Raw genomic sequence first — 27,611 nt, 5'->3', positions numbered from 1 at the left:
TACACACACACACACACACACACACACACACATACACATACACATACACATAATTTGTCTCCATTTAAGGACCTAGCCTGATTTTTGAAAAGAAAGCCATAAGGCACCAGTTCCAGGAACAGATCATAAAATCCAGAAACAAGGTCATAAAATCCCCTCCCAAAAAACAGCCTGGGGATAACCACAAAAATGGGGAAATATCTTATCTCAGAATGGGCCATCTGTGCCGGGCAGCCGAATCTCATCCTATGGTTAAACATTCATGACATAGGAATGCAGGCTACTGACCACCTGTGACCCCCCTAGCATCCACCTTCTAGAGAGTTCACCCAGTTCCCTAAGATGGTCTGCACGCCTTTGCCTGGCATCACCATTTCAAAGGATGTTGTGCCCTGTATGCTGGTTGTTTCCTCAGAATAAATGTTCTTTGTCTTTGCATACTATCTGAGTCTTCAGCAATTTTTAGACCCTTACAATGGAGCTGCATAAAAGGTTTGGTATATGTCCTTTCTCATGAGATTCAGAGAAAAGTACATGCTCATGGATGGAGAAAGGGCTCAAGCAGTTGTTAATTGTGCGAGAATGTTTGCTTTGCTTCTGGCAAAGGCTTCAGACTGATGCTAGAAAAAGGCATTTTTTTCCTCCCCACTGCTCATGTCCATAAGATTTTCGGTGCTTTTCAATATTGACTCACCAAGACAAATGGTGTAAGAGCTGGGCCCTTGAATAGGGGTATTGTGCTTTGGTCCAGCTCCAAAAGCCTCAGAACTAGTGAGGTCCATGTGATAATCAGAACCCAAACCCTGAGAATGAGGATGGAAGTGGGGGATAGTGTAAGTTTTAGAGCCCAAATGACTAGAGAACCTGAATTTGATATCTAATGGGTGGAAGGGGGAAGAGAGGAAATACGGATCACCTTTTGCTGACTTGACGTTCCTCTGGTTCCCAGCAAATTAGATGGTAGTCCCTGCTCAGTCCTCTGAGCCCCGTATCAGTCTTCTCTGACAATACTCTCACAGAAGATTATTTTAAAATAAATTTTTCTTATTTTTCTAGTGGTTTCATAATATTATCACAATGACACCCACCACAGATGGGACAAGTCCCTTCCAGCCATTCACTTTTCTCAGCTGTAGGATGGTGTTCCAGTTTTGTTTCTGTGGCTGGTACAAACACCTGGCATAAAAGCAGCATAGTGAAGGAGAGAGTTTGTTTGGCTTACAAGTCCAAGTTATAGCCCAACTTTTGGAGGAAGTCCTGGGGAAACACAGGCAGCAAGTCATCTTATATACACAGTCACGACAAAAGAGGGAATAAGCCCATCCTTGCTCTCTAGGTTATAGGTAGCTGTGTCATCATGTGTATTGAGCTGGCCTCCTCCTTCCTAGGAAGTGTTGCTACATGCACATGGCTGGGTCTTCCTATATCAATTAATAATTAAGACAACTACCCATAGACATGCCATAGGCCAACCAGATCAGGATAATTCCTAATTAATACTTTCTTTCTATAGGATTCTAAGAGTGTCAAGGTGACAGTTAAAACTAACCAGCACTTATGGGTATTATCATAGTGACATGCCTGCCATTATACACTGCCAGACACCAAGGGAAATCCTGCAGTGACCTCAGAGACAAGGCTTCCTTCCTCATTTTTGCAAGAGTTGCATTGATGCAACTCATCTACGCGTACAGCAGTTTCAGCTATTCTGATTTGCAAAAGCTAAGAAAATACAGCTTTGGTTTTATACTGTTGATTTAATCTTTGAATAGTTTTTATCTGGCATCCTCAACAGACTTCCATAGCTTAATTCTATACACTCACTAATCTATTGCTTCAAAATGCTTACTGATCATTAAGTGCCCCTTGGTATGATAGGAATTAGAGTTTCTACAGGGCAGGGCTGGACTTCAGTCCTCCTTCATATCAGTTTGCTAACTACATCAAAGCATAATATCACGTGGGTGCTCAGTTTCTAGAACTTAGTTGCCAGATTCCATTAGAGTGCTCTGAAGAATGTGGGCCCCTCACTTTAGACCAAAGAGAAGTCCTGGCTATTCACAGCAAAAGCTCAACTGCACCCCTCGTTTAAGCCACTCAAAACACTATCAGCCAGCTCCCAATGGCACCAACCTCAGCAAAATACACACACACACACACACACACACACACACACACACACACACACACAGATCTTATTGTCCTCCTCCTTTTCTTCCTCCCTTACCTTCTTTCCTCCTTTCTTCCGTCTCTTCTATCCATTTTACTTGCTTTCCATCTCTGCCTGTTCAGTTTCTCCTTCTTCTTCTCTCTCCTTCCTTCTTTTCCTCTTTCTCTCCCCCCTCCTATATTTTTCACTTTGTTTTACATTTTCATTGATAATTTTCTCCTGGTTCCACTGAACACCTCAGTTTGGCAAAAGTAAAACCAGCAGTTATGGGTACCATCATAGCGACATGCCTGCCGTTATACACTGCCAGGCACCAAGGGAAATCCTGCAGTGACCTCAGAGACAAAGCTTCCTTCCTCATTTTTACGTAACTGTCAGTGTGGTTGTCTGAAGAAGGTATTCTCTTACCCTGCCCCCTGCCCCAGAGTAAACTATCAGGCTCATCCAAGGAGAGATTCATTCATGCTGTGCACATTTATTAGGCATTTAAAATCTGGAGATTACTGAAAGACGGGGGTGTAAATGTGATACCTTATAGAGTAGGTTCCTAGGTGGGCAAACATTCTACCAATAAACTATATCACTAGCCCAGGACTAGTTTCCTATATGTGTAAGTAACTAAGATTCCTAGGAAAGTCAAACCCTTCCCAGTACCTGTTGTGTAAGAGACTAAGGGCAGAGGAAGAGTGGGGTGGATAAGGTGCTGGCTTGCCTGGTGCCTGGAGAGTGGGCGTAGCTTTGAGCAGAGGCATAAAGAATGCAAAGCATCCAGTTGAGGGATGTGTAGGATTCAGGGATTCCCAGGTCCTGAAAACAACCGTTTTCAGGCCAGAAGCAAGCATCATCTTCCTCAGAACAGGAAAACAAAGCCTGGGGAAACAAGGCAGAGTGGGGGAAACAGGAAACCAGGAGGAAATGAGGTTAAAAGGACAGGAAAAAGATTAGACTTGGATGTGGACAGCGGCTGAGAAGATGGCTTAACTGGCGATCAAAGAAGGATGGGAAGTATGAAGACTAACTAGTTGTAGCTAGCGTGTGGGCTGGAGTGAGGTGCTTGCCTCAAGGTTAAGCCCACATCATGATACTGTTTGCTGACTGATGTGGAATGTTCACAATGCTAGCCGGCTCCGTCCCCATGGGTAAGCTACTTGTATTTCCTTTTCCCAGTATTTTCGTTTTAAAATGAAGAAATGGCAATGATAACCCGCTTCCCCTGCAAAGAAGCAGGTATATGAGGGCTGGATATGGAGCTCGTAGGATGCTGCTGTTACATATCACCACCTTTGGAGTGTGAGCCTCAAGTTCACAGTCATCCGTTAAATCCCTTTCTATCAGTCCATTAAAGTGACTCATGTCAAGCCAACCCACAGAGTCTGATATAAACCAGGCTGCCAGTTTGCTTATGGACAAGGAAAAGGGAAGGAGACAGGAGAGATGGAAGGAAGTAACTGAGGAAGGAAGGAAGGAAGGAAGGAAGGAAGGAAGGAAGGAAGGAAGGAAAGAAGGAGGGAAGGGAGGGAAGGAGGGAGGGAGGGTAGGCGGGAAGGAGGGAAAAGAGAGGAAAGAAGAAAGGGAATAAGTTATCAGATTGATTTGCAGTCTCCATAATTGTTTCCACATAGACACCAAATGTCATTCAGAGGGTCATTTAGTCCTCAGGGAGTTGAACCTGCTCCATCATGTTAATGTGGAGTGTCCTGACAGTTACAGGCAGTTTCATAGAGCTCTATCTCAGTGGGAATTCCTAGTCACTTAACGACTTCTCCAGGTTCTTCAGGGAGCTGTCTGCTATAGTCACAACGTGTATGACTTAAGGACTATCATCCTACAGAATGTGATGGTCTTTTTGGAAGCTACTTGGTCTATGAGGATGGTGACTTCATGAATGGAATTAGTGTCATTGTATCCAGGTCTCTTGACATGTGTCCGCCTTAAGAAGCACAACCAGAAGATGGCAGTCGGCAACCCAGAAGACGGCCCTCACCTGAACCCTTCCATTCTGACACCCTGTCCTACGTGGCTCTCTATTGCTGTGATAAAACACCAAAAGCAACTTTTGGAGGAGATTTTACTTGGCTTATATATTACGACCACGATTTACCATGAAGTTGTACCAGCAACTCAAGGCTGGATCCTGGAGGGAGGAAGTGAAGCAGAGGTCCTAGAGGAGCACTGTTTATTGGCTTGCACCTCCTGAGTTGCTCAGTTTGCTCTCTTTTACAACCCAGGACTACCTGCTGAGGGTTGCCACCACCAACATTAAACATTAGTCAAAATAATTCCCAGTAGACTTTCCCACAGGCCAAGCAAACAGACAGATTTTCTCAGTTGAAGTTTGCTCTTCTCAGATTACCATAGCTTGTATCAAAAGTAGATAAGAACAAACAAGCAAACAAAACCCCCAAACTAACCAACACAACACATCCCATCTCAGATTTCCAATACAGAACTGTGGGAAGCAACTTTCTGTGCCTCTAGCCTCCCCCATACACTTTTAAAAACATATAACAGAATACTGTTATATTCAACAGAACTATCTAAGGCAGGTATTTTGGTCCCTTTGGGAGCTGATGCATTCCATGGATTTTTGTTTTGATAGAAAGGACAAGGTCATCCTCATTTCTGGAGTCTGAGGAGGAATCCACTTTAAGACAAACACAGAAGAGCAACAAAAAATAGCTGGAGGAATTCAGTCCAACATACAGCTACCACAGCTGTAATCTACATTTTTATAGCATCCATATTTTGAAAGGGAAAAGAAACCGATGATCTTGATTTTAGTAATATATTCCATGTAACCTAAAATCCAATTATCACCATTTCAACATGTCACAAATATACAAAGTACAGTTTTGTGTTTTGTTTGGTTTGTTCTACTACTTCTTAGAACTGACTGAGCACCTAGCGTCTAGGATCCGTTTTAAGTCAGATACCCAGTAGCCACTCTTGACTGGTGGAGACCATGCAAGGTAACACAAGATTATATTTTTTGATGCACCTGAGTCTACTTCAAAGACCAGTCTGAGTCCAAATGTCTGACCTATTGTGCTGGTCACAACATAGCATCTACTAAATTTTAGAATTTGCCATACCCTCTGTAAATTAAAAAAGAATTCATACTGTGAAGATGGATAGAGATAATTTCAATTATTCAGTCAACTATAACTTACTGAGCTTAACATGTACCAAGAGCTTTCCTAAAGAGTTGGAGTTAAAAGCAACACAACACAAAACAAAACAAGGACCTATAACTTTCAGAGGTTTGAGCGATGACAACCAAGTCAAGTTACTAAGTTATACAAAATAAGAAAAGGAAATAAATAAGTTGGTTAAATAATATATAACAGAACAGAAAGTAGTTATGATCATCCATTCCCATGGCTATAATAAAACATCTGAGGCTGTGTACTTACAAAGAGAAATGGTTATTTATTCTGTTTTACAGGATAAAAAACATGGTACCAGCTTCTGTTTGACTCATGCCTTATGATGGATGACACCACTATAGCTGTAGCATGTGCCAGGGAGAGGTCACATGATCAGACAGAAAGCCAAGCAGATTTTGAGATCAGGCTTGCTCTTTTATAACAACTTGCTCTCTTGAGAACAAATCAAGGATCTAGAATTATCATAATTCCTTCCACGGGAAGTACCACTAATGATCTACCCATCTTCCAGGAAGTTTCACTATTTAAAGATGCTATCACTTCAATACTTCAATAACCAAGCCACAGATGCAAGGGTCTTTGGAGACACATCTAAGTCACTGCTATACTCAAGAGCATGTATGGGAAGACTAGGGATTTTAAAATAATGTCATCAAGGATATGTATCTGGAAGCTGGCATCTTAGCGAGGTCAGACCAGAGTCTGATAAGATTTGCAGGGGCAAGTACTCCAGGCAGAAGGGATGAGAAAAGTTTAGATTCTGAGAGAGACACATGCATTTGTCATAGGGAAAGGGAGTAATGAAGGGCCATCTTGTCTTGAGGTGATGGGAAGAAAACTAGGGAAAAGACCTTGGAGACTATGGTAGAAACGTCCCACCCCTCTCCAAGGGAGATGGAGCAACATGAGGATTTTAAGCAAAGAAATAACTTGGCTTCTCTCACAGCAGCGCCGGATCCCTCGCCCTGCTGGGCTGTGAATGACTGTAGGGCCATTACTGATCCACAAGAAGCCTTCATCCTAGACCCAGAAAACCGTACTGGGATGGGCAGATAGGGATTTCTCAGCCCTCCTGGGTTCCACATACTGCACATCCTGCCTGATCTGTCCTGAAAACTGTTACACTGAACAAATGCTATCTTCTACTCTGTGTCACACAGCCTGTGTCCCCTTGAAGGCATGCAGAATGCATGGGGAGAGAAAAGGGAGGAAGAGGAGTTGGGGTGTGCTCTGCTGAAGCCCCCAAGTCTCTCCTTTCTGAATCTTATCTTCCCCTTTGCACACAAGAAGTGCAGAATAAGATTCTTGGAATGTAGGGTTCCCCCCCTCCCTCACATTTGGATTTGCAGATATGCCAATATTTGGATTCCTAGAGCTGTAATTTAAGCCAGTCTCTCCCCTGGAACCGCCTGGTGAAATGCATCTTTCATGAGGCTCCTGCGGGAGCCCAGCTACAATCTCAGACTCCTGAGCACAAATCACACTTTCAGCAACATCAACAATATGATCACAGGGCCCCCTGAAGCAGTGGTCCTGATGGAGGACCAGCTCCATCTCTTCTTTCTCAGAGACAGCCTGGTAGCAAGAAAAATGCATGGGCGGCAGGCGGGATGGCTTGAGGTCCCAGCCCTGAGGGGCAGCTCCAGTTCCTTCTCAAGGGCCCTCCTCCTTATCTCTGTCCATATGCAGAATAACACATGCCCACCCTGCTGGAATGAGTCTGGTCTGGTTATCTAAGGAAAAATGAAACAGAAAGAAAAAAAACCAACCTCATGATTAGGCAGCCTCTGGTGCCTCTCTCCTTAACCTGGAGTGTGTGAATGTACAATGTGCCTACAGTGATTTTGTAGCCAAAGTCTTGCAGGCTGGGAACATAGCTATAGGTGAATAGCTCTCAGAGGTGAGGAGGGTAGAGTGGTTATCACCTATCTCAGAGAATAAAACGTAAGACAAACAAACAAAAACAGAAGTGTTCAACTCATAGTCTCTTTGATTGGATGTATTTGATTTGATTGTATTTGCCCTAGCCTCTGTTAAAAGTGGCATCTCTGAACACTCAACTCTCCATGCTTTCTGTGCCTACTCTTTCCCATCCCTGTAACGTACCTAACCCAGTTCTCATGATAGCTCTTTGTTCAGGGGCGGGGGGGGGGGGGCAGGCAATGACCAAGACAGAGAGTCACCCAGGTAGGATGACCGCTATCGTCATTAGCTTTGGCCAGAATTGTTCAGGACTAAAACCATTCCAGTTCCTAGCAAACCAAAATAAGCTGGCCACTCTCAGATTTGCTAGTTACAGGCCAAGCAAACACACACAGGATGGGAGTACTCCACCCCTCCTCCAATTCTGTTTGAATTCAGTGTGAAAACCAGACTTGGAGGCATCAGGGTTCATCCCTAAATCTGGCCTGTTGAGTAGGACTCATAATGAGTAGGACTCATACTTCCTTTGGACTTCACATGCTGGGTGGGGACACACAAACATCAGGAGTGTGTGGGGACTTGTTACAGAAAGGCCCACAACAGGGGGCTATCCTATTCCTCACACAAAGTCATCATCTGGTTTTGACATGGGTTATGAATCCTGCCCAGCATGCACATAGCCTTTAGGATTTATAAGATGCTCCTGCACATAGGTTTTTCTTGAACATCTATGTTGTGACAGAGATCACCAGCACTACCAAAGAGGCTGAGACACCAGGCCCAGCATGAAGAAGAGAAAACTTGAGCATCATACGATTGGCAAACACAAGGAACAGTCAAATTGTCACTCCACTCTACCACTGGTTGCTTTCCAAAATGGCCAGAAACCCTCAGGGAGGATAGGAACAGATCAACCTAGGGTTTGAGGAAGTAGGGTGTATACAGGGACCTATAGAGGTAGCTGCTTTTAAGAAAATGCTATTATGTTGGTGAGCTTGAGGCCCAGCCTGATGATAGGCAGAAGGCTAGATTGCTTAACCACAGAGTTCTTTGATCCCCTGTATGTACATTCCTGGAGAGACAATCTTCAACCCAATATCTCACCCCACTTGCACCGTCAGAGTCCAGGCCTTGTGGGGTAGAAAGGTCATCTCTCAGTTCATCCTCACGGGCTTAGACAGAAGCACTGAGAGCAACTCACTAATACTGAATACAAGTTGTTTTTCCTTCATCTCTTTTTAGAGCAGGTGCAGAGAATAGGAAACTTGGGTTACTCTGATTAATCTACAAAGTACTTTAAAAAAACCCAAATGCAAGTACAATAGCCACCACTGGTGCGGTGTCTTCAGTGAATCTAGTCTAGGCTCAGGAGGTTTCTTATTCTGATGTCTTGGTCATCCAGGACACCAGTTTCCTTTCCTGTTCTACCATCGTAGGTGGCAGGAGGGACAACTTGAGACTCTAGGCTAATCTGCCTCTGACAGCATCTCCTGGCCCTGCCTGTATTATACTCTCTTCTAAGAATCCCTTTCTCTTGTTCCCTAAATACTCTCAGACCCATCCTACCTCTGGCTTCTGTTCCCATCTTCTTTCTGGAGAGGATAGCAATGCCAGCCCTTCTTACCTTCATGGCCCAGTCCAAATTCCAGTTCTTGAGGGGGTCCTCCTTGGCCATCTCATGTGAAGCAGGCCATCTCCCTGTCACTCTCTCCTTCATGACAGCTACTCAGTCTCAGGGTGGCGTCCTATGCTCCTCACAGCCCTGAATTCAGGCACTTTCATTTGTTCTTCTGCTTATTTATCTCATGTCTCCTCCAGTCACACCATGAAGGCCACAGTAACTGAGGCTCTATGAGATGGGAAAAAAAGTGTCACTTCAGTATTCATTAAATGTCATGAAAGACTTGTTTAAAACCAAGAGGTAAAAAAAAAAAAATGCACATGCCTGGAAGTAAAACAGATGTGTGTGCTTTTCTGTCTTCCCAGTTTGGAAGAAGGCATGGCCTCCATAAGACTTTCTCTCTGAGAGGCCACTCAATGGTAGTTACTCTCGATTTTAGAACTTTGTTGACCCAACAGTATGAAATCCCAATGGTAAGGCTTTGGTCATCCATCGCCAAATCCACAGGCTTTGAGATTCGTTTCACCTCAGTCTCTTCTATTCCCTATTCTTAAAGAACATACTCATGAGTCCTAAAGACTCTCTTAGTCTGTGTCCCCAACTGTACTGAGCTCTTGGAGGATGGGAGTATCTAGCAGGGTATATGTTGGCCCTGTAGAATGAATCAGTGTTGTGACAGGCACGTATCTAATATGTCTTCCAGGAACAGATGTTGAATGAAGTTCTCTATTTTATAGAGAACAGGGGCTGGAGCGATGTCTTAGCAGTAAAGGGCTTACACTTCTTGAAGAGGAACCAGAGTTCGGTACTCAGCCTCAAAATCGGGTAACTCATGACAAAACCACATGAAAACATAAAATTAAACCCACATACATAAAATTAAAAATAATTAAAAAGTCAATTAAAAATATAAATGAAAGAAAGAATATTAAATACTTGAATTAGAGGTTGACCTGGGGACACAGACCTTGGGAAGCAGGAGGATTGAAAGTCTAGCTATAAGGAATTCAGTGCCAACCTGGATAACTTAGTGAAAGACAGTATCTCAGAAAAATGAGAAGAAAAGGAAGAAAACAATAGGAAGCTTGTCTAGCACGTGCAAGGGCTCAGGTTCAGTCTGCACCACGTAGAATAAATACGTAAACAGTCAATACATGAGTTGGAAAACCGTGGGAAACAGCATAGAATAGTGAGCTGAATTATACATACTCAAGTGATAAAGTGTGAAATATATGTCTGTTGGATGGAAAGGGGGTCAGCAGAGGTTCCTGGGGCCAGGAGGGGAACCTCCTTAGGTGAGGTGACAGGGCAGGAGTGGAAGCAATTGTAGAGCACACTTTTGAAAAACAGCCACCCACAGCCACCTCAGAGCCGGAGGCACCACAGCTCCCCATCTCTGTAGCTTACCATTCTGAGAAATGGGACTAACAGGCTTAGAGCCTCAGTTGTTTTTGTTTTGTTTTTCTATTAACACTGATAATCTCAACTTTCATTCATTAATTATTTGAGATGAACAAAGCCTTTTTGGAGCCACTGTGTGACCTCTGACCCAGTGCTCCACGTGGCCAGATGGAAGCTGAGCCCCTAGACATTCATTAATTTAAAAAATCTGCACCAGACGATGGCTATCAAAGGTATCACATGCTCACTTGCTGAGTGCTTCATAAAACCAGGAAGTCCTCTCTCTCTCTCTCTCTCTCTCTCTCTCTCTCTCTCTCTCTCTTCCCCCCCTCTGTGGTGTGGTGTGGTGTGTGTGTGTGTGTGTGTGTGTGTGTGTGTGTGTGTTGGGAGGAGGATTAAACCCAGGGCTTTGCACATTCTAGGCAAGCTCTCTGTCATGGAACTCTGTCCAGCCCTTAGGAAGTAAATTTTGGTCTATGGAAAATTTCCCCTCCAGCATCTACTAAACACTCACTAAGTGAGTACTAAATAAGATGGTGTTATGTCTGTTCCCTCTGAGACTTTATGGTTAGCCAGTTGAATAACAGAACAACTGCTGAGATAATAAGAGAGAATCAAAGAAGTACAGCTTTCTCAGCCTTTAGGACTTGAGCCCAGGGTGTCAGCAGCAGCCTACTCTGCAACTGTTCCCTTCCACAGATTCCATCTCTTCCCAACCCACCCAGTGTCATACAGGAGCAAACTGGCCCACAGTATCTGACAGAAGGTTTCACCACTCAACAGCCCAATTCTAACATGCTCCCATGGTATGAACAACGGCCCCTGGAGCATGTTATTCAAATGTCCAGAAACCATTCTCGTAACCTCATATATCTCCAGCCAATCAGAAAACACTGAAATTAAATCTTCAGGATACACACAAACCTCTCTTTTGGTGTAGCTTATACTGTGATCTTAGGCTTGCTGAAGGACTAACTTCCATCAGAGAGCCCTGACAATATTGATTGTTTTGGCTTAAAGCTACATAAGTAGATTGATTTTTGTTTCTGCTTTCAAACTAAAAAGGATCATAGTAGTGTTAGTATATTCCTGTTTCCACTGGTTGGTATGCACTGAATGAATAAATAATGTTACTTGGAAAAATTCAGTCAATGGAAAACAAGGTGCAGGGCTTGAGTTGCACTGTTAACTGGCTTGCATGCTTCCTAAGATTGTCTACTTCTGTTCTGACTCGTTATTTAGAAAGAGGAGGGGAGAGGAGAATGAGGAGGAGGAGGAAAGAAGGAGGAGGAGGAGGAGGAGGAGGAGGAGGAGGAGGAGGAGAAGGAGAAGGAGAAGGAGAAGGAGAAGAAGAAGAAGAAGAAGAAGAAGAAGAAGAAGAAGAAGAAGAAGAAGAAGAAGAAGAAGAAGAAACAGCAGCAGCAGCAGCAAAAAAAAAATCATTTTAGTAGTTAAGGTCTAGGGTAGAGAAATGAACCCAGCAGGGGAGGAAGTGTCCTCTTGTGGAGGTTAATAACCAACAAGGCTGTCACTTCCCTCTCTATGTAAGGAGGAAGGAAATATATTCACCAGGGGTCTCTGCTGATTTGTTTTTAATTTAAGGACAATTAGGCAACTCTACACCCCCACCCCATTTCTGTATGCTTTCTTTCAAGACTAGAAAAGAAATAGAAAACAAAGAAGGCTATGAAATTAGCGTTGAGTTTACTTGGAGGGACACCTAATCGTCAACAGGGATTTTGGGAGCCAGTCAACTAGGTCCTGTATTATACTGCTTCCTCTTTCTGAAAAAAAATTTTTTTTTTTTTACTATCCTAAAATATTACTTTCTATGGAAACAGGTTTTAGCTGATGCGGTTCTTGAACTGTTGCAGCATAGACTACTTTAGGTCATAAAAACGTTCTGGATAAGAAAAGTCAGTCTCTCCCTCTTTTTAGATACTCCATCTAAGGAGAAATGGAAGGAGAAGAGGAAGAAAGACCAACATCTCACCACTTGCATTTCTTTACTGGCAGGTGGCGTTTGACTTCCAACTTCTCAGAACCCCAACTCAGAATAATAGAAAGACAAGGGGACTCGTGGAGGAAGCCCGTTCCCGCGGGAGGTACACTCTTTACCAGCCCGGTTTAAACCCGCTACAGAGGGGGCGTGGCCCTGGAAGGGCGGAGCAGCCTTAGTGGGCGGGACGGGGCGGGGGCGGGGCTCCAAGAGACTAAGCTGGATACAGGAAAGACCAGAGCTCCTGGAGCCTCGTCTGTCTCTTTAAATGCCACGGGCTGCGCTCCCGCCCGGGAGCCCCGAGCCGGATCTACAATCCCGTCCCTCCCGCTCCGGCGCTTGTTGCTCGCCTAGCCCGAGCGGGAGCTGCGGTCCCTGGGAAGCCCGGCTAGCTTCTTCTGCTTTCCTCCTCGTGCCCCATCTTCCCGGAAATCTGCGTGAGGGGTCGTGCAGCAACGAGCGTGAACAGTCATTGCCTCCCCCAGTCTTCAAGTCTTGGGGTTCTACGCAGCCGCGGGGGGCGGCAAGGGAGAAATGCGTCCTTCCCCGAAGCCCAGCTTCACCGTGGTCTGCGCTGGGAGAGGAGACACTGCGGAGCCTACACCTGCGAACTCGCCCTAGAAGTCTCGGGTGCGGCAGGGTGCCCCTCCCGGTCCCCTAGGGCTTCTACGTCTCGGGGAGAGAGTCGGCGCAGGTAATCTGAACCCCAGGGAAGGCGCGCGGGGGAGGGGCCGGCCAGCCGCAGTGACTTGTGGCAGGTGAGCCAAGTCGTGTGGCTCACCTGGCACCTCCACGCCGAAGGAGCCTTACGGGTTCCTAGGGGGTGCAGGCATCGAAGGAAGTCAAAGGGCTAGTTAGGATCCGGAGTGAGAGGGGAAGTTAAGAAAGAGAAGGAAATTGGAATAAAGTTTCTATTTCCTTCTCCCCCTCCTGCCCAGGGTTGGCAGGTAGGGCGCGGGCGGAAGCTGTCGGAGCTGCTGATGCAATGGGCTTTCGCTGGGGCCAGGTGATAGCTGGGGGAAGGGGAAAACTGGAGTGGCCATGTCTCCAGTGATCGTGACCCTAGAGGTGGAGAAACGCGAGGAAGCTCGTCCCCCAGACTTCCCCTAAAATGGCTCCAGGTGCTCGGCCCCCACCCGTTCTTTTTCCAGAAACAAACGCCTTTTTCTGGAGTGGCACCTACAAACATCTCCCTTGTCTTCTCTTCCAACAGGTGGCTTTAGCCCCTGCCCGGGGACCAGTGCCAATGACTCTGATGGTGGTTTCGCTTTCTCCTCTTGAAGTCCTGTGAACGAGTGTCCACAGCGTAATGGGCAACCAGGTGGAGAAACTGACCCACCTAAGTTACAAGGAAGTTCCCACGGCCGACCCAACCGGCGTGGATCGAGACGATGGGCCCCGCATTGGAGTCTCTTATATTTTCTCCAACGACGACGAGGATGTGGAACCTCAGCCACCGCCCCAGGGGCTTGATGGCGGAGCTTTGTCCGACTCAGGGGACCGACCTCCCCTGCCCCCGCCGCAGCCCTACGACCCGCGGCAGCACGAGGTGGAATGCTCGGTGTTTTATCGTGATGAGTGCATCTATCAGAAAAGCTTCGCGCCGGGCTCGGCAGCGCTGAGCACCTACACACCGGAGAACTTGCTCAACAAGTGCAGTCCGGGTGACCTGGTGGAGTTTGTATCGCAGGCGCAATACCCGCACTGGGCTGTCTACGTGGGCAATTTCCAAGTGGTGCATTTGCACCGGCTGGAGGTGAGCAACAGCTTCCTGACCGATGCGAGCCAGGGCCGGCGGGGCCGTGTGGTCAACGATCTGTATCGCTACAAGCCACTGAGCCCTAGCGCTGTAGTGCGCAACGCACTGGCCCACGTGGGCGCCAAGGAGCGGGAGCTCAGCTGGCGCAACTCGGAGAGCTTTGCCGCCTGGTGCCGCTATGGCAAACGCGAGTTCAAGATCGGTGGCGAGCTGCGCATCGGCAAGCAGCCCTACCGTTTGCAGATTCAGCTCTCGGCTCAGCGCAGCCACACTCTCGAGTTCCAGAGCCTGGAGGACTTGATCATGGAAAAGCGGCGCAACGACCAGATCGGACGCGCGGCGGTGCTGCAGGAGCTCGCCACGCACCTACACCCGGCTGAGCCGGATGAGGGCGACAGCGACGCAGCTCGGACTACACCGTCTCCCTTGCGCCCCCCTCCATCGGGCTCCGAGGAGGAGAATGGAGACTCGGCGGTGCACTGATACTTGACCTGGGCTCAGAGCTACAAAAGGAAGCTGTTTGCAGCGGCCACACACCCTTTCTCCCTCCCCCATCCCCTACACTTGGGCCCCATTTCGTATTCCTGGGCCTTTTGGAAAAAAGCAGAGTTGGTGAAATGCACAGCCGGCTTTGGACGGGGGAGGAGGAAGGGGACTTAGGGAGCAGGTAGGATTGGCTGGTGGGTGGCCATGGGAAGCATTTTCATCAGTCCACCTTCCTTTCTGAGGTGGGGTAAAGTGTGAACTTGCTTGCGGCTTCAACCCTTACAGATAAGGGACCAAATTCAACCCTTCGTAGACAAGCAGGCTTGGGGGAAATCTCAGAGCACGTTTGCCCTGCATTCTGTCTTCCTTGATCCCTCCCTGCTCTCAGCTTGGAGGATTCAGGGTACAAAGGCCAGAGAGGATTGGGGAGGAGCCGCTTCGGGTCAGCTGGGAGAACTGCTTATCTGCTTCTCCCACTGAGCTGTGCTTGGGATCCTAGAAGCTGGAGTGATTTATTTTATGGGATTCCCGGGGCACAGGGCTGCTGAAACTACAAGATCTGGGAGCAGCAGACCGAAACCAAACAGCCCTGTATTAAGTGGAGCAAATACTTGAGCAAACTCAGGCTACAGGCTACAAACGGATTTTACTACCTCCCCCTCCCTATCTCCCTCCTCCCCCTTCCCCGAGTACCTCCTCTTGGGAAGCTGGCTCTAAGCGGAGTCTTTGGCTCCTCAACTCTTTCCCCGGTTACAAGTAAATCATTGTCAAGGGCCAGCCAGGGAAAGGATTCAATTAAGGTGCCATTCAGCCTCCTGTGTTTTTGGCCTGCTGTTGTGGACTCTTAGAGCTGTCGTGTTGTTATCAAGGGAGGCAATAGCCCTTTGTGTCTCTGATCTAATTAAACCTGCTTGGCGTGTTCATCTGCAGGTCACAGATGGGGTTGGCTTGTGCCACCCCATAAAGTATCCTCTAGGGAATCAACCAGTGCTACCCTGGCAAGAATTAAATCTCTCCTTGTCTCCTTGCTGAGTGGTGAAAGTAACCCTTTAAAACCCAAGCTGGATCTAGGGTTCATTTTGATTTTGTTTTTCTCTCCCTGGTCTCCCTTCCTCACCAGACAGTTGCCGTGGTAGGGTTAGGGTTATTTTGCCATCCGTGATGTATGAAGTTTAATTCAAGGTACAGTCTTGTTATTTGTACCCAATTTCTTTGTGGCTTGGAGAGCATCCTATTCAGAGCCCTTTTCTAAAAGAGTGGTGGCATCAGACACAGATACCATGTAGTATGGTCAAAACAGATTTGATGACAGTCCCAAACATAGGTTGGTAATGGTGGCATGTGAACAGGCTGAACAGGTAGCAGTTGGGTCTGCCATTGAACTTCCATGCACTTTAGTACAAGTCTTTAAGACCACTACAGCCTGTTGCCTGAACTGCAGGCAGACCTTTGACTGCTGAGTGCTTATGGGCAGTCTGTCAACTACTCTCAAAAGCTGAACATGGTTAAAGGCCTTTGCTGCTTGTGCCAGTCTTTATAACACTGGAACTAGTTCTTAGTCATTGGAACAAAGCCCTACTTGAGTGTCCCGAAGCCACGGTCATTGGTGGGCTTCTTGCTTGGGGTTCTGTAAATCACACTTTTATTTTTTAAGCCTAGATCTTCATAGTACCTCAGCATGAAACCTTTTCGTTAATTATAAAGGCATCAAATGCACTTCCTGCTTTCACAGTGCGTACCAAGCAAGTCCATGTTCTTTGGATGGTAAAGATGAGCTACGTACACACTAGCCTTGGTTTGGGACACTGGAGGAGAACCATTTTCTAGTTGGGAATATGGATCTGATTTTCCGTGTTTAATGAGCTCATAGGTATTTGATTATATGTCTTGTCCATGGAACAGCAGAAAAAGATAAACACAGACGATGTTATTTAGGGAAACCTGTATCTAACAGATTTGGGCTAGTGAACGTGGAAGTTGATGCCCACTGTGTAGACTACAGGAGGGGAGGAATCAGCACGGCTGTCCCAAGCAGCACTGGAATAGCAAACTCTCCCTGCTCTCCCGTACTTGCCTTCTTCCTCAGACCTCAAAGATCATACTGAGTGTAGCAGGTGACTTGTGTTATACATGAAGTGACCCCAAAGGAAGAACTCCTAAAATCCACCCACCTGTAACATTTCCTCTTTGAAAGTTGATCCATTTCAGATGATGGTTTCTGGAATGTGCTACCAGCAATTTTGCTGGGTACCAATAATGCCAAATATGTAATACTTAGGAAGAGCTAACACCTTGAACGTTTTCTTAGGGGGTAGAAAGTCTAAGGCAGTGGTTCTCAACCTGCTGGCCCTGATCCTTTTGGATGTAGCATGTCAGGAATTTACATTACGATCCATAACAGTAGCAAAATTATAGTTACCAAGTAACAACAAAATCATTCTATGGTTGAGGATCACTACAACATGAGAAACTAACCATATTAAAGGGTCACAGGATTAGGTTGAGAACCACTGCTCTAAAGTAAACTACATCAACTTAGGGGTCTTAAGATACAGTGTCATGTCATCTCTTAGTTTTTAAGACTGCAGTGTTGTGGGGAAAACATTTTTTACTTTAATATCCTGGCAACGGCTACATCTGGCACTTTAGGGGGAAAATATATTAATAATTTTTGTCTCTCTTTAGAAATAAAACATAGAACTATTTTGTACTGTGAATTAACGTTGCTCTTTGAAGGAAAGAAATATTAATTCCAGTGGTTTTTCTGAAGCTCTGGAAGGGATAAGCAAGACCCTGTGGAACACGTACAAAAAGAAACCAGACAAATTCTATTTTCTTACCCGAGCAAATATTTTATTGAGACTGCTTATGTACGTCAAAAGGAGCCTACAACTTCAGCTACACAACTTTTTGTATCGAAAGAACTCGTACTTTTGTAGCTTTTATTCCACATTTAATTTAAAATGACTTTGTAACACTTAAGTGTCTAGCAGAAGACTTTATTCCAGATCTTGAAGAAAATTTTTAGTTTTTATGAAAATGGTTTAGTGGTTCAGCTTCTCGAAGCTGCGGTGCTCCGGGTCCGCTTGGCACCACGGGACAAGGACAACCACATGACAACATTATTTTTTTGGAAGCAAAACTTTAATTTTATATGACATATACTATGGAAAGCTAAGAAAATTTAAGGACTACTAGTTTTCTTTTTTCTTTCTTTCTCTCTTTCTTTCTTTCTTTTTTTCTTAAAATGGGATCCACTGTGTTGAAGACTCTTGATCTCATGTGCTTGTCTCGCCATTTTTTAAAAACAATTAAAATAGAATTGAGCGTGATCATATAGTCATCCGACGGATTTGTTTGGAAAATTAGATTTTATTTGTGAATTGTTTAAAAATCAGGATTCTGATAAATTTGACTGTTTTATTCGTCTTTTCATTATGTCTTGCTCTTGGTTACGAATCAGGATACATACTCCACAGGCATTTTATTTCCCAGAAAATTGTAGGAACTTTAATTTGATAGACAGTTGTATGTTTAAATCAGTTTTCTTTCACCACTTCTTGAGAAGGTGGTTCCAGTTCAAAATTGTATCATTTCCTTCAAAATGAAGGGCCGTACTTAGTTAAATAAAAGATTGATGACATCTTTTAAGCCATTTCCTCTTCACTCTGTCTTATTAAAATGAAAGCTGTCAAGTCCTTTTGAAAAATGTTATGAGGATTCCCAATAAACCATCTATTATTAGAGTTTATTGCATTCGTTTCTCCACAGACACCCTTTCTTTTGACATGTTTTTAAATATTAATTCAAGCTGTTCAACTTACTGCAATGTTAGTGGGTATCATCCTTGCATTGTTCAGTGAATAGTTTGTTGGATCCAATTAGTGGCCCAAACTCTTATATTTACTATGTAGGAATTAATCACGAGTTGCCTTTTGCTCTCTGTGTTCATGAAAAGTACCTTATAACGACACATCTTCACTACACGGTTTTCCTTTCTTTTTCTTTTTTTTCTTAATTTTTTTATTAATTTATTTATTCACTTTATATTCTGATCACAGCCCCCCTCTCCAGTTCCCCTTCATACAGCCCCTCCTCCCCACCACTCCCCTTTTTTGAGAAGTCTCCCCCTCATCCAGGTACTGATCCACCCTAGCACCTCAATTCATTCTAGGACTAGGCACATCTTCCCAGGCAGCCCAGTTAGGGGAACAGGATCCACAGATAGGCAACAGAGTCAGAATAAGCCTCTTGCTCATGTTGTTTGGAGGCCCACATGAAGACAAAGCTGTACATCTGCTACATATTTGCAGGGGTGGGCGGGAGGGGCTTGGTCCAGCTCATGTGTGCTTTATGGTTGGTGATTCTGTCTCTGGGAGCCCCCAAGGGTCCTGGTTAGTTGATTCTGTTTGTCTTCCTGTGGAGTTCCCATTCCCTCTGGGTTGCTCGATCTTTCCTCAACTCTTCCCCAAAACGTCCCAAGCCCCCTGTCTAATTTGGCTGTTAGTCTCTGGATCTGTTTTGGTCAGCTGCTGGGTGGAGCCTCTCAAAAGACAGTTATGCTAGGTTCCTGTCTGTGAATCCAGGCTGGCAGATACAAATGTAGCCTTGAGGCTTCAAGGTAGTTGAAGGAGGAAGGCAGGTTTGCAGTGTGTCCCTATTGATCCTCTAAGGACCTCTCGGCACAATCCTCCACAAATTGGCAGGAGTTGCTGCTGCGTTTATTTATGTACGTCTCACACAGGATACCTGTGTATCCAGGCCAGCGGCAACAAATATAACTGTTCAGTACACGGTTTTCAAAATCAACCTGAGTGTTACAGAAGATACACTTATCATGGAGTCTGCAGTGGGAAGTTCTGTGTTCAGCAGCTTGCGTTGAGCCTTACTTACGTGGCTTCACAGCCTCAGGAAAAGCAACCATATGGCACTGTTGGCATGACAAGGGATATAGGTACATGCAGTTGGTAGAACAGATGTGCCATCTAAAAGGGTACCTAAGAGGCTTACCAGCACAGCGTCTGAAATTACCATCACAGTATCAAAAGGTTCAAATCCCCAGCCTTTGTCAACAGGCTGAAATTTTTATGTAACAAAGAGGAACTAAGTTAAAAGGAGCCCAAGTGGCAAGATCTCATTTCTTTCTGCTGTAGAAGTCTTTAGTCTCACAGTTCTCATTATCCAAAGTTTGGGGAGGGGAGCCTAATGCAGAATTGGCACATATTATTTGATGGTTTTGATGGAGGCTGCTGTTCCTACTTTTTTCAGTGGACTTAGCTTGCTTAATGTAGGAAAATGACATGTTCAGAAGTATTTAAAAAGAGCTCTAAAATGAACAGGCTCAGAATAGGCGCAAAAAAGGCTTCTATTTCCTTTTATGAATTTACTAGGGAAAGCTGCTTATTAAACAAATATAGCAATTTGCAGAAGAAATGCATTCACAATCACAATGAGATATGGTCCTGAGCATGATGAAGGGCCAGAAGGTGTTGAGCTCAGCCTGGTGTCCATCTGGGACAACAAAACAGCAATCAGAGATTCTTCAAAGAAGAATGATACTTATTTGGAATTAACAGAGCATCGTTGTAGTGGGGACAATCAAGTCGTGCTAAACTGTGACTGTGCTCAAACAGGTTCAGGCCAGAGGAACTGTCCTAAAGACACAGGTTTTGAGAAACAATAACCCTTAGCCTCAGTAGCTAACAAGAGTGTTTGAACAGACAGTTGCCATGCAGTTGTCCTTATAGTTCTGATGGTAAAAGATTGCATAGCTTTTGTGTAAGCTTGTGGTTTTAGCAGAGCCTTTTGCTGTAGTGACTCTTGGCCAATCATGTAATAACTAGGCATGGCTTCCTGGCTTTTGTTAGAGTGGATAGAAGTGTCTCCATTTTGATTCCGATATAATTTTTCATGTGCTTTTCTCACTAGGAGCCAGAACACAAAAAAGTGTATATATATTTTTAAAAATATGAAATGATCTAGTCCCTAAACTTGTTCATAAGGGGAAATCATGCATATGGGACAGGTTATAATAAAGGTGGCTCTGTCAAGGGCTAATGGTTGATAGGTATAGGAAGAAAGCCAATGTGTACATATTTAAGTTTGTAACTGGCAGAGGAGAAGCCTGTAGTCCTGTCATACAATGAAATCGAAACATAAATACAGAAGGTAGAGATCATGAAGTCACCAATAGAACTGCCGTTTACTAAGTCCTTAGCCAGGAGGCTCCTCAATTCCTATAGTGTACCTAACATTCAACAATGAACTACGTTTATAGACACTTTCATTTAAATAGACCAGGTGAGCAACAGCAACCAAAGCAAAGAAGCATTTGGTTACAGTTGTGATGGAGTCATGGAAAGACGTGTAGTGTGTAACGAAGACTTTCCACCACTGAGTCAAAGAATGCTACATATCTGCCTTGGAAGAGGCAGAAGGGAGGGAGAAAGATCAGGTGTCTTGGAGCTAGTGCAGACACATTCATCAAGGCAGGCAGACTGGAGAGCAAATGAATGAACCCGTAATGTTCTCAAAATGCCTTTGTCCCAAACGCTCCGGCTCATGAACCTCTTCAACTCATTCATGAGTTTCTTTGTTTCTCAGAGTGAAACAAAGGCAGAAACCCCCTCCACCCCCGTAAGGGACTGAGTGGCCAGATACATTGAGGCTGGCTTTGCTAAATTAAACCCTCTGTCATCTCAGTGATGTTAGAACAGGATGAATACAGTAATGGCTTTTAGGAGGTATGGGGGTGTGACAGTCACTGACTGTCAGTGCTGGAGATTGTCCTGTTAACATTATGCGGGCCTTGGATTCATAGAAAGATGAGTGTAGATTTAGGCCTTGGCCCAGCGTGAGAGAGTAGACAGATGAGTGCACTCTGCTAGATGAGACCTGAAGAGCAGGAATTACAGCCTTGGAATCAGGATTGAGGAGGAGGGAGTTTTGTTCAGCTGGTAAACCACTGCTGAGTTTCTCTTTATATAACAACTTCAAGAGTGGTCATAAATGGCTATAAAGATGCACTCTAGGCTACTTTCTCTAGGAAATATAATACTCAGTCAAGTCCTAGTGTGGTAATCTTACTATCCAATACATTCTTTTTGGTTTTGTAACTTAGGATGCTACACTGAAGGGAAAGGGTCTACCTGTGCACAAATTATTGTTGGGACTTTATAGTCAAAGGACCTGAATGTCTCCTGTGTTTCTCTGCTGTGGCCTGGGCTTATTAACTTGTGAACCTGGGAAGAGTTATATACTTCCTGGAATACGTGATTTCACCTTCTGTACAATGCACTATTTCCATTGTATTTATAAAACAATCCTCTGTGTATATGATATTGTAGCAGTGTAGCATTATATACTTAATACTAACATATCAGCATAAACATTAATATATAATAGTACATTTGGACTATATCTACCTTAATGTCAGTTGTTAGGGAAAATGAAACAAATCTATAGAGGCCCCTATCAATAACAACTATGATTAGGAAGGGAAATTCAGGGTCTCACAGTGCATTTGGTAGAGTGCTTGCTGGCAAAACATGACACCTGAGTTGGATTACCTGGACCTACATCAAAGCTAGTTGGGGCAGCACACATCTTCTACCTGTAACCCCTAATGCATTACAGATAGACTCCTGAAGCTTGCTAGCCAGTCAAGCTAGCCAAGTTGGCAAGCCTGAGGGAGACAGACACAGAGGGACAGAGACAGACAAACAGAGCTTTAAAAACTAACGTGGACAGTAATGGAGGAAGACATCTGGTATCGACCTTTGGCTTCCACATATGTACACAATCAGGCACAGGTACGCATTCTCATACACACACATACACACGGGGGCGGGGGGAAGGAAATTGAGGGATATTAAGTGTGTTCTAAAGCCTTACTCGAGTTACTGTTTGGGGAAGGGAATCATTCCTTTAGGCTCTGATTTTTTTTTTTCTGAGAGAATAATTTAAAAAATTAATTGTTCAACAGTAATAGTAAAATATTACTATATTATAATACCGTTGACTGAGTTTCAGAGAATATTCACAAGCCGATTTTCTTGTGTTTGTTTTAGTACTGGAAAGATTTATTTTTATATTTAATATTAGAAATCAAGTCTGAGAGTGAGTGGCCAAAAAGAGAGTGTAAATTCATCTAAGTATTTTTTTTTTAATTTTGGAAAAAGCATTTAAAAGCATGTATGTGTCTGTTTGCTGTCAAATATTGTTATATTTAAGATGGATATTTCTTTTCTGTCCATATCAAAGTGCATTTCCCTTTGCAGCTCTGTCCCTGGGCAGCACATCATAGACTACAGAAGAAGGTTGTCCTATCTCACTGGATGTGCATCATCTATATGAAGGGAGTACTTTACTCGTCATACTTCAGACAGAGTTATGTTTGTCCATAAATCCATAAAGCATTACATGGTGGTTGTTCTTTGTACTAACATTTATTCTCCAAGATTGAATTTATGTTTAGATTTACAGAGAATTCTTGTGTACCACAGGACCTAAGCTTCGAGCATCTCTGTGGTGCCTCGTCTTGATCCATGAGCTCACTCTGCTGCATCATCATCTCCTCGTCAGCCCAGAGTTTACGTCAAGGCTCGCTCAGTATAGTGCTTTCTACAAACATTGACAGCTCGACCCACCATTATGGCTTTCACTGAAGCCTCTCTTCCTTCATCTCTTCCTCCTTCTCTGGGCTGAGGATGAACTGTTTTCAGCTTTTCTTATTCAATCTTAAGAGAAACTTCTCTGTGCTCCACCCTGCTTTCCTCCATGGGCCCAATAACATTCCTGGCAAGAGCATTTTTCAGTCATTCTTTAGGAATTCATGAGGCCTGCCAGGCCCGGGGAAAACACAAGACTAGAGAAAGGATGGTCCAGGTGCATGCCCACGTTCCATGAAAGAAGACAGACTGGCTATACCACATGATAAAGTGTGATGACAAGCCAAGCAGGCCCCAGGCATAGGAGCAGTACCACCCTTGATGGGGGAGGATTCCAGGAGAAGCTTTCTAGGGAGGGTTTAAGGAGTGGAGATCTTATCAGTTTACAGCTCCATTCTGGTCTGTTTTCTTCCAGCCAGGGTTATAATTTTGTGTGATTAGAGAAGACAGAAGACGGTACAAACAAGCACCATCATTTCCTTAGTAACTCCCCCTTTCCCCCCCATATGGATATGCTGATATGGTATTAGACATCTAGGTTATATATTATTATGTATAATCCACATTATAGATCACCACACACACACACACACACACACACACACACACACACACACACACTTGAACATTATGAGAAACTGTACTGGTCATTTTACTACACTAAAAGTGATCTCTTTTCTGAGGATCTTAACTCAACTTGCCCTGAAAATAGCACAGCTGGTCCAGTACAGTGAGGATTCAAGACTTTCTCTGTCTTGAGGAGCTGAGGTATTACAGGAGGTGCAGCTTGCTGCGCTGTCACCCTGGTACCCCCTCTTTGTTGGTTCACCCAGGCACATGACTCATTATTTGCAAAATGAAAATAACAGATCAACTACTATGCAAGGGTAACAATCAGCATATGCATTCCAGTCCCCAGAGTGAATCCTGACATGGATTGCACACTCAGAGATGACTGAATCTCCCTATCTCTGTCTGTTTCTCACTTACACACAGACACACACACACACACACACACACACAGAGGGAGACACACACACACAAAGACACATATACACACAGACATACACACACACACACACACATACAAATCAATTCAAGAATCTCTTAGGTAGATTTCTGATCAAAACAGATTCAGCCAAACTCAAATGGAATTAAAGTGGTTGGCTGTTCAGGATTAAATCCAATTAAAATGTTGCAGCATCTGATTTCTTTGGGATAAAATCACTTTCCCGAGCATTTGAAAAAACACCTAAGTAACTTGTACACACACACACACACACACACCCCGTTTACTTAGATGTACATACTAGTAGCTTCCTTTAAAATGAGCATACATACATCTAAGAGATAAGGCCCTGAATACGGATAGCACCACCGATGGGTGACCCTTTTCTTAACTCCTTGGCTGTTCTCTGCTTGCTTTGCCTATGAACTTCTCTTTTATTAAGATAATTTTGTTACCATTTTTTAATGACCAAAAGTAACATGTCCCTAATGTAAAACAAAAGATCAACGTGTATGAAGTAACCAAGATGCCCCTTCGGCTGGGCTGGCTGCTCCCTCTCCCTCTCACCTGCTGTGTTTCTTGGGTGTCTCTGCTAGATTTTCTTTTCTTGTTCTTTTCTTTTTTCTGTGTTTACATCTTATACATACCTTTCAGTTTGGGCTTTCGTTTTTACTAAGATTACATCATGCTATTGATGTCTCCATTATTTTTTTCATCAATAAGTTACAACTTTTGTATTAGAATACAAACTATCATGAATCTGGTTCAATAGCTATGGAATACAGTAAAGTCATTCTCTAGTTGATCATGTGAAGTGTCTCCAATGGTTTATAATAATGAGTGATTCCACATGCCTTTTGCCACAACAATTTCTGGTGTGTGTGCGCGCGCGCGAGCGCAAGATATAATCATTGACATGAAATTTCTGGATAAAGGTTATGCATAGCTTAACTTTGATAAGAACAGCCATGTTGCCGTCTAAAAGCCTGCAGGTTTTGGAGAATACTTATGGTATTCTCAAGTGTTTGAAACTACTTGCTCACGGACAGATTTTAAAAAATACTTCATTGAAGTTTACATTTCTGTTTCACATCTACCACCTGGTCACATAGGTCTTGGCAAGAATGTAAATTAGTGGTTTGCCAGTATTCTATTGCAGGCACTTGAATGTTTACCAAAGCGTTTGTTTATTGGATTAGTGCAGTGAATCTAGAATCTAATATAGGAAGCAGAGAGCCATGGATGCTAGACATTCAAAATCATTCTTCTTTTAAAATGTGTGCATCAGAGTGTGCCATCCACCACCTCACATCCATCAGTAGCTTCCAGTAGTATGTAGCATGATGTCTTAGCTCCCTACAGTGGCCTGGTAGTGTGCACAAGCTCATCTCCCTACACATGGCCTTCTTATTGCAAGGGTAAAGTCCTGCTAGGGTACTCTTTATTTTACTAAACACACCAAGGCCTTTTTCTTTGTCTTAGAGCAACATCATTCGGCCTTCTGTGCATGACTGCTCCTTCCCACATACCTGTGTGTCGCCATGTAAGGAAGCTAAACTATCGCTAGGCGATTCTGTCTCGTATGCTGTACGCTGATTTCACCTCATCTGATTTGCTTCCTTCTGATTCATTTATTGGAGGGGAAATAAACTTGCTAGGATCCACTAAATGGATCTGACAACTTATTAATGCAAGACCTAGTGTTTGCAAAACAGAGCTTGAAGCATGCCCAGGTTTCTTCCCTCTGGATGGCAGAGGCCTTGGCTCTCCTTCAAGCCTTTCCTGTCTCTGTATAAATATAATCCTACTTTGTTGTGCTCGCCCACTTCATTATTCCAGCACAGAACTTTATTTCCTTTATACCAATTTTTAACAATTATAATTACCTACTTATATGACTTTTATATCACTTTGTCATATGTCTCTTCCCACTGGGTGAAGAGCAACAATCCTGTTTGCAGTTTATGACACAGTATATCCAGCATACAAGATAGTGCTTGGAAAATGCTAAGTGCTCAATAAATACTTACAAATGAACAACCATGCTTGTATTGTACACACGGAGAATGTGTTTCCCTTTGGTGCCACATCCCAGCAAGTTCTCCATATCCTGCTGCTGCTTTAGATCATAGAAAATGTCTCAGTGAAATTTTAAATCAGGAGCTCCCCAGCTCTCTCCCTCTAAATAAGAAATCAAAAGGTAGCCAGGCTTACTCTGTCTCCAGACACAGAATGCGTGGTCATTAAGAGTAGGGACTACAAGGAGGATTGCTCATCCAGCTTTACCTACCTCTTCATCCCAGAAGGACAAAAACAAAATGAAAATTTTAAAGAAGAAAGGTACAAGTTGATTTTTTTTTTTAAAGAAATCATAGCCAGTATTCGTGTAGAACTGTGCATGTCACCTGATGGTTTTGCAAACATCTAAACCTCACTGTAATCCTACTGAAAAGGTAAGAAGATTTGGGATTATGATTACATTGCTGAGAATGCCAAGAAGTCGCCTAGTGCCAGGTCCTCTTACCTCATCCCATTTCCCCCATACTGGCCCTGAAAGGAGCTGTAATCCCCACTGTTAAGGCAATGTTGAAGACTAGGTAGGTAAGGGAGCATGGCCAGGACTGAGAGCATGGGGTAAGACTAATATGGCAAGGCCAGTTTTTCTGCTTTCCAACCATGTGGCAACATGATGATAGATATGTTCTAATAATTTTCTCCTCCAAATCAAAAGGATACCCACAAATCCCAGACCCTGTGATTGCCTTATCTTAGTGGATACAATGAACTAAGGGTGTAGAGATGAGATTATCCTGCATAAAGTCCTCTTAAGAGTTCTTGTAAGAAGGAGGTGGGAGGATGAGGCTGCTGGCACTTAACATTGTGCATTAGAACCCCAATCTTTCAATTCTGAATGATAGCTGATTGTGTGTGTACAGAATGCTTTGTATATCTACTATTTGACACTTAGCTGCTGCTGCTTCCTCCTCCTCCCATTCCCCTTCTTCTCCTCTTCCCTCGAATTTCCCCTTTCTCCTCCTTCTTCCTTTTCCTCTTCCTCCTTTTTTCCTCTTCCTCCTCCTCCTCCTTCTCCTCTTCTTCCTCCTTCTACCTTTTTGGCCTTTGATAATTAGGGAACAGCCAATGATACAATGAGATTGTCCACCTACTGGTTTTGAAGATAGAGGAAGGAGCTACAAGCCAAGGCACGAAAGCAACTTGTAGGAGTAAGAAAAGCATGCATACAGAATTACCCACGGAGCCTACAGAATGCCAGGCAGCATTTCTAACAATTTGAATGTAATCTACTGTTACCTGTGTCTGACCCTGAGTACTAGAAAATATAAAATAAAACATTTATGATGTTGAAGCCTACCAGTTACCTGTAATTTGCTGTAGCTATCCACTGT

At 44.0% G+C, this 27,611-nt stretch overlaps 1 protein-coding gene across 2 annotated transcripts; it reads left to right on the top strand.

The window, feature by feature from the left end:
• Positions 1–12,400: 12,400 nt before the first annotated feature.
• Lratd2 (LRAT domain containing 2) lies at positions 12,401–18,272 on the top strand. Of its 2 annotated transcripts, none has more exons than XM_028753880.1 (2): positions 12,401–12,975; positions 13,495–18,272. In XM_028753880.1, the coding sequence occupies exon 2, from the start codon at positions 13,591–13,593 to the stop codon at positions 14,521–14,523; it is 933 nt and encodes a 310-aa protein (XP_028609713.1). In that variant the 5' UTR covers positions 12,401–12,975; positions 13,495–13,590; the 3' UTR covers positions 14,524–18,272. The 2 variants fall into 2 exon arrangements, with proteins under 2 accessions (XP_028609713.1, XP_028609714.1); XM_028753881.1 differs by lacking the exon at positions 12,401–12,975 and adding an exon at positions 13,305–13,402.
• The last annotated feature ends 9,339 nt before the right edge of the window (positions 18,273–27,611 follow it).

This window comes from Grammomys surdaster, unplaced genomic scaffold, assembly GCF_004785775.1.
Source record: "Grammomys surdaster isolate TR1022 unplaced genomic scaffold, NIH_TR_1.0 125974, whole genome shotgun sequence".
Taxonomy (NCBI): domain Eukaryota; kingdom Metazoa; phylum Chordata; class Mammalia; order Rodentia; family Muridae; genus Grammomys; species Grammomys surdaster.
The sequence above is the reverse complement of the archived record's forward strand: the minus strand, read 5'-3'. Positions and strand labels throughout refer to the sequence as shown.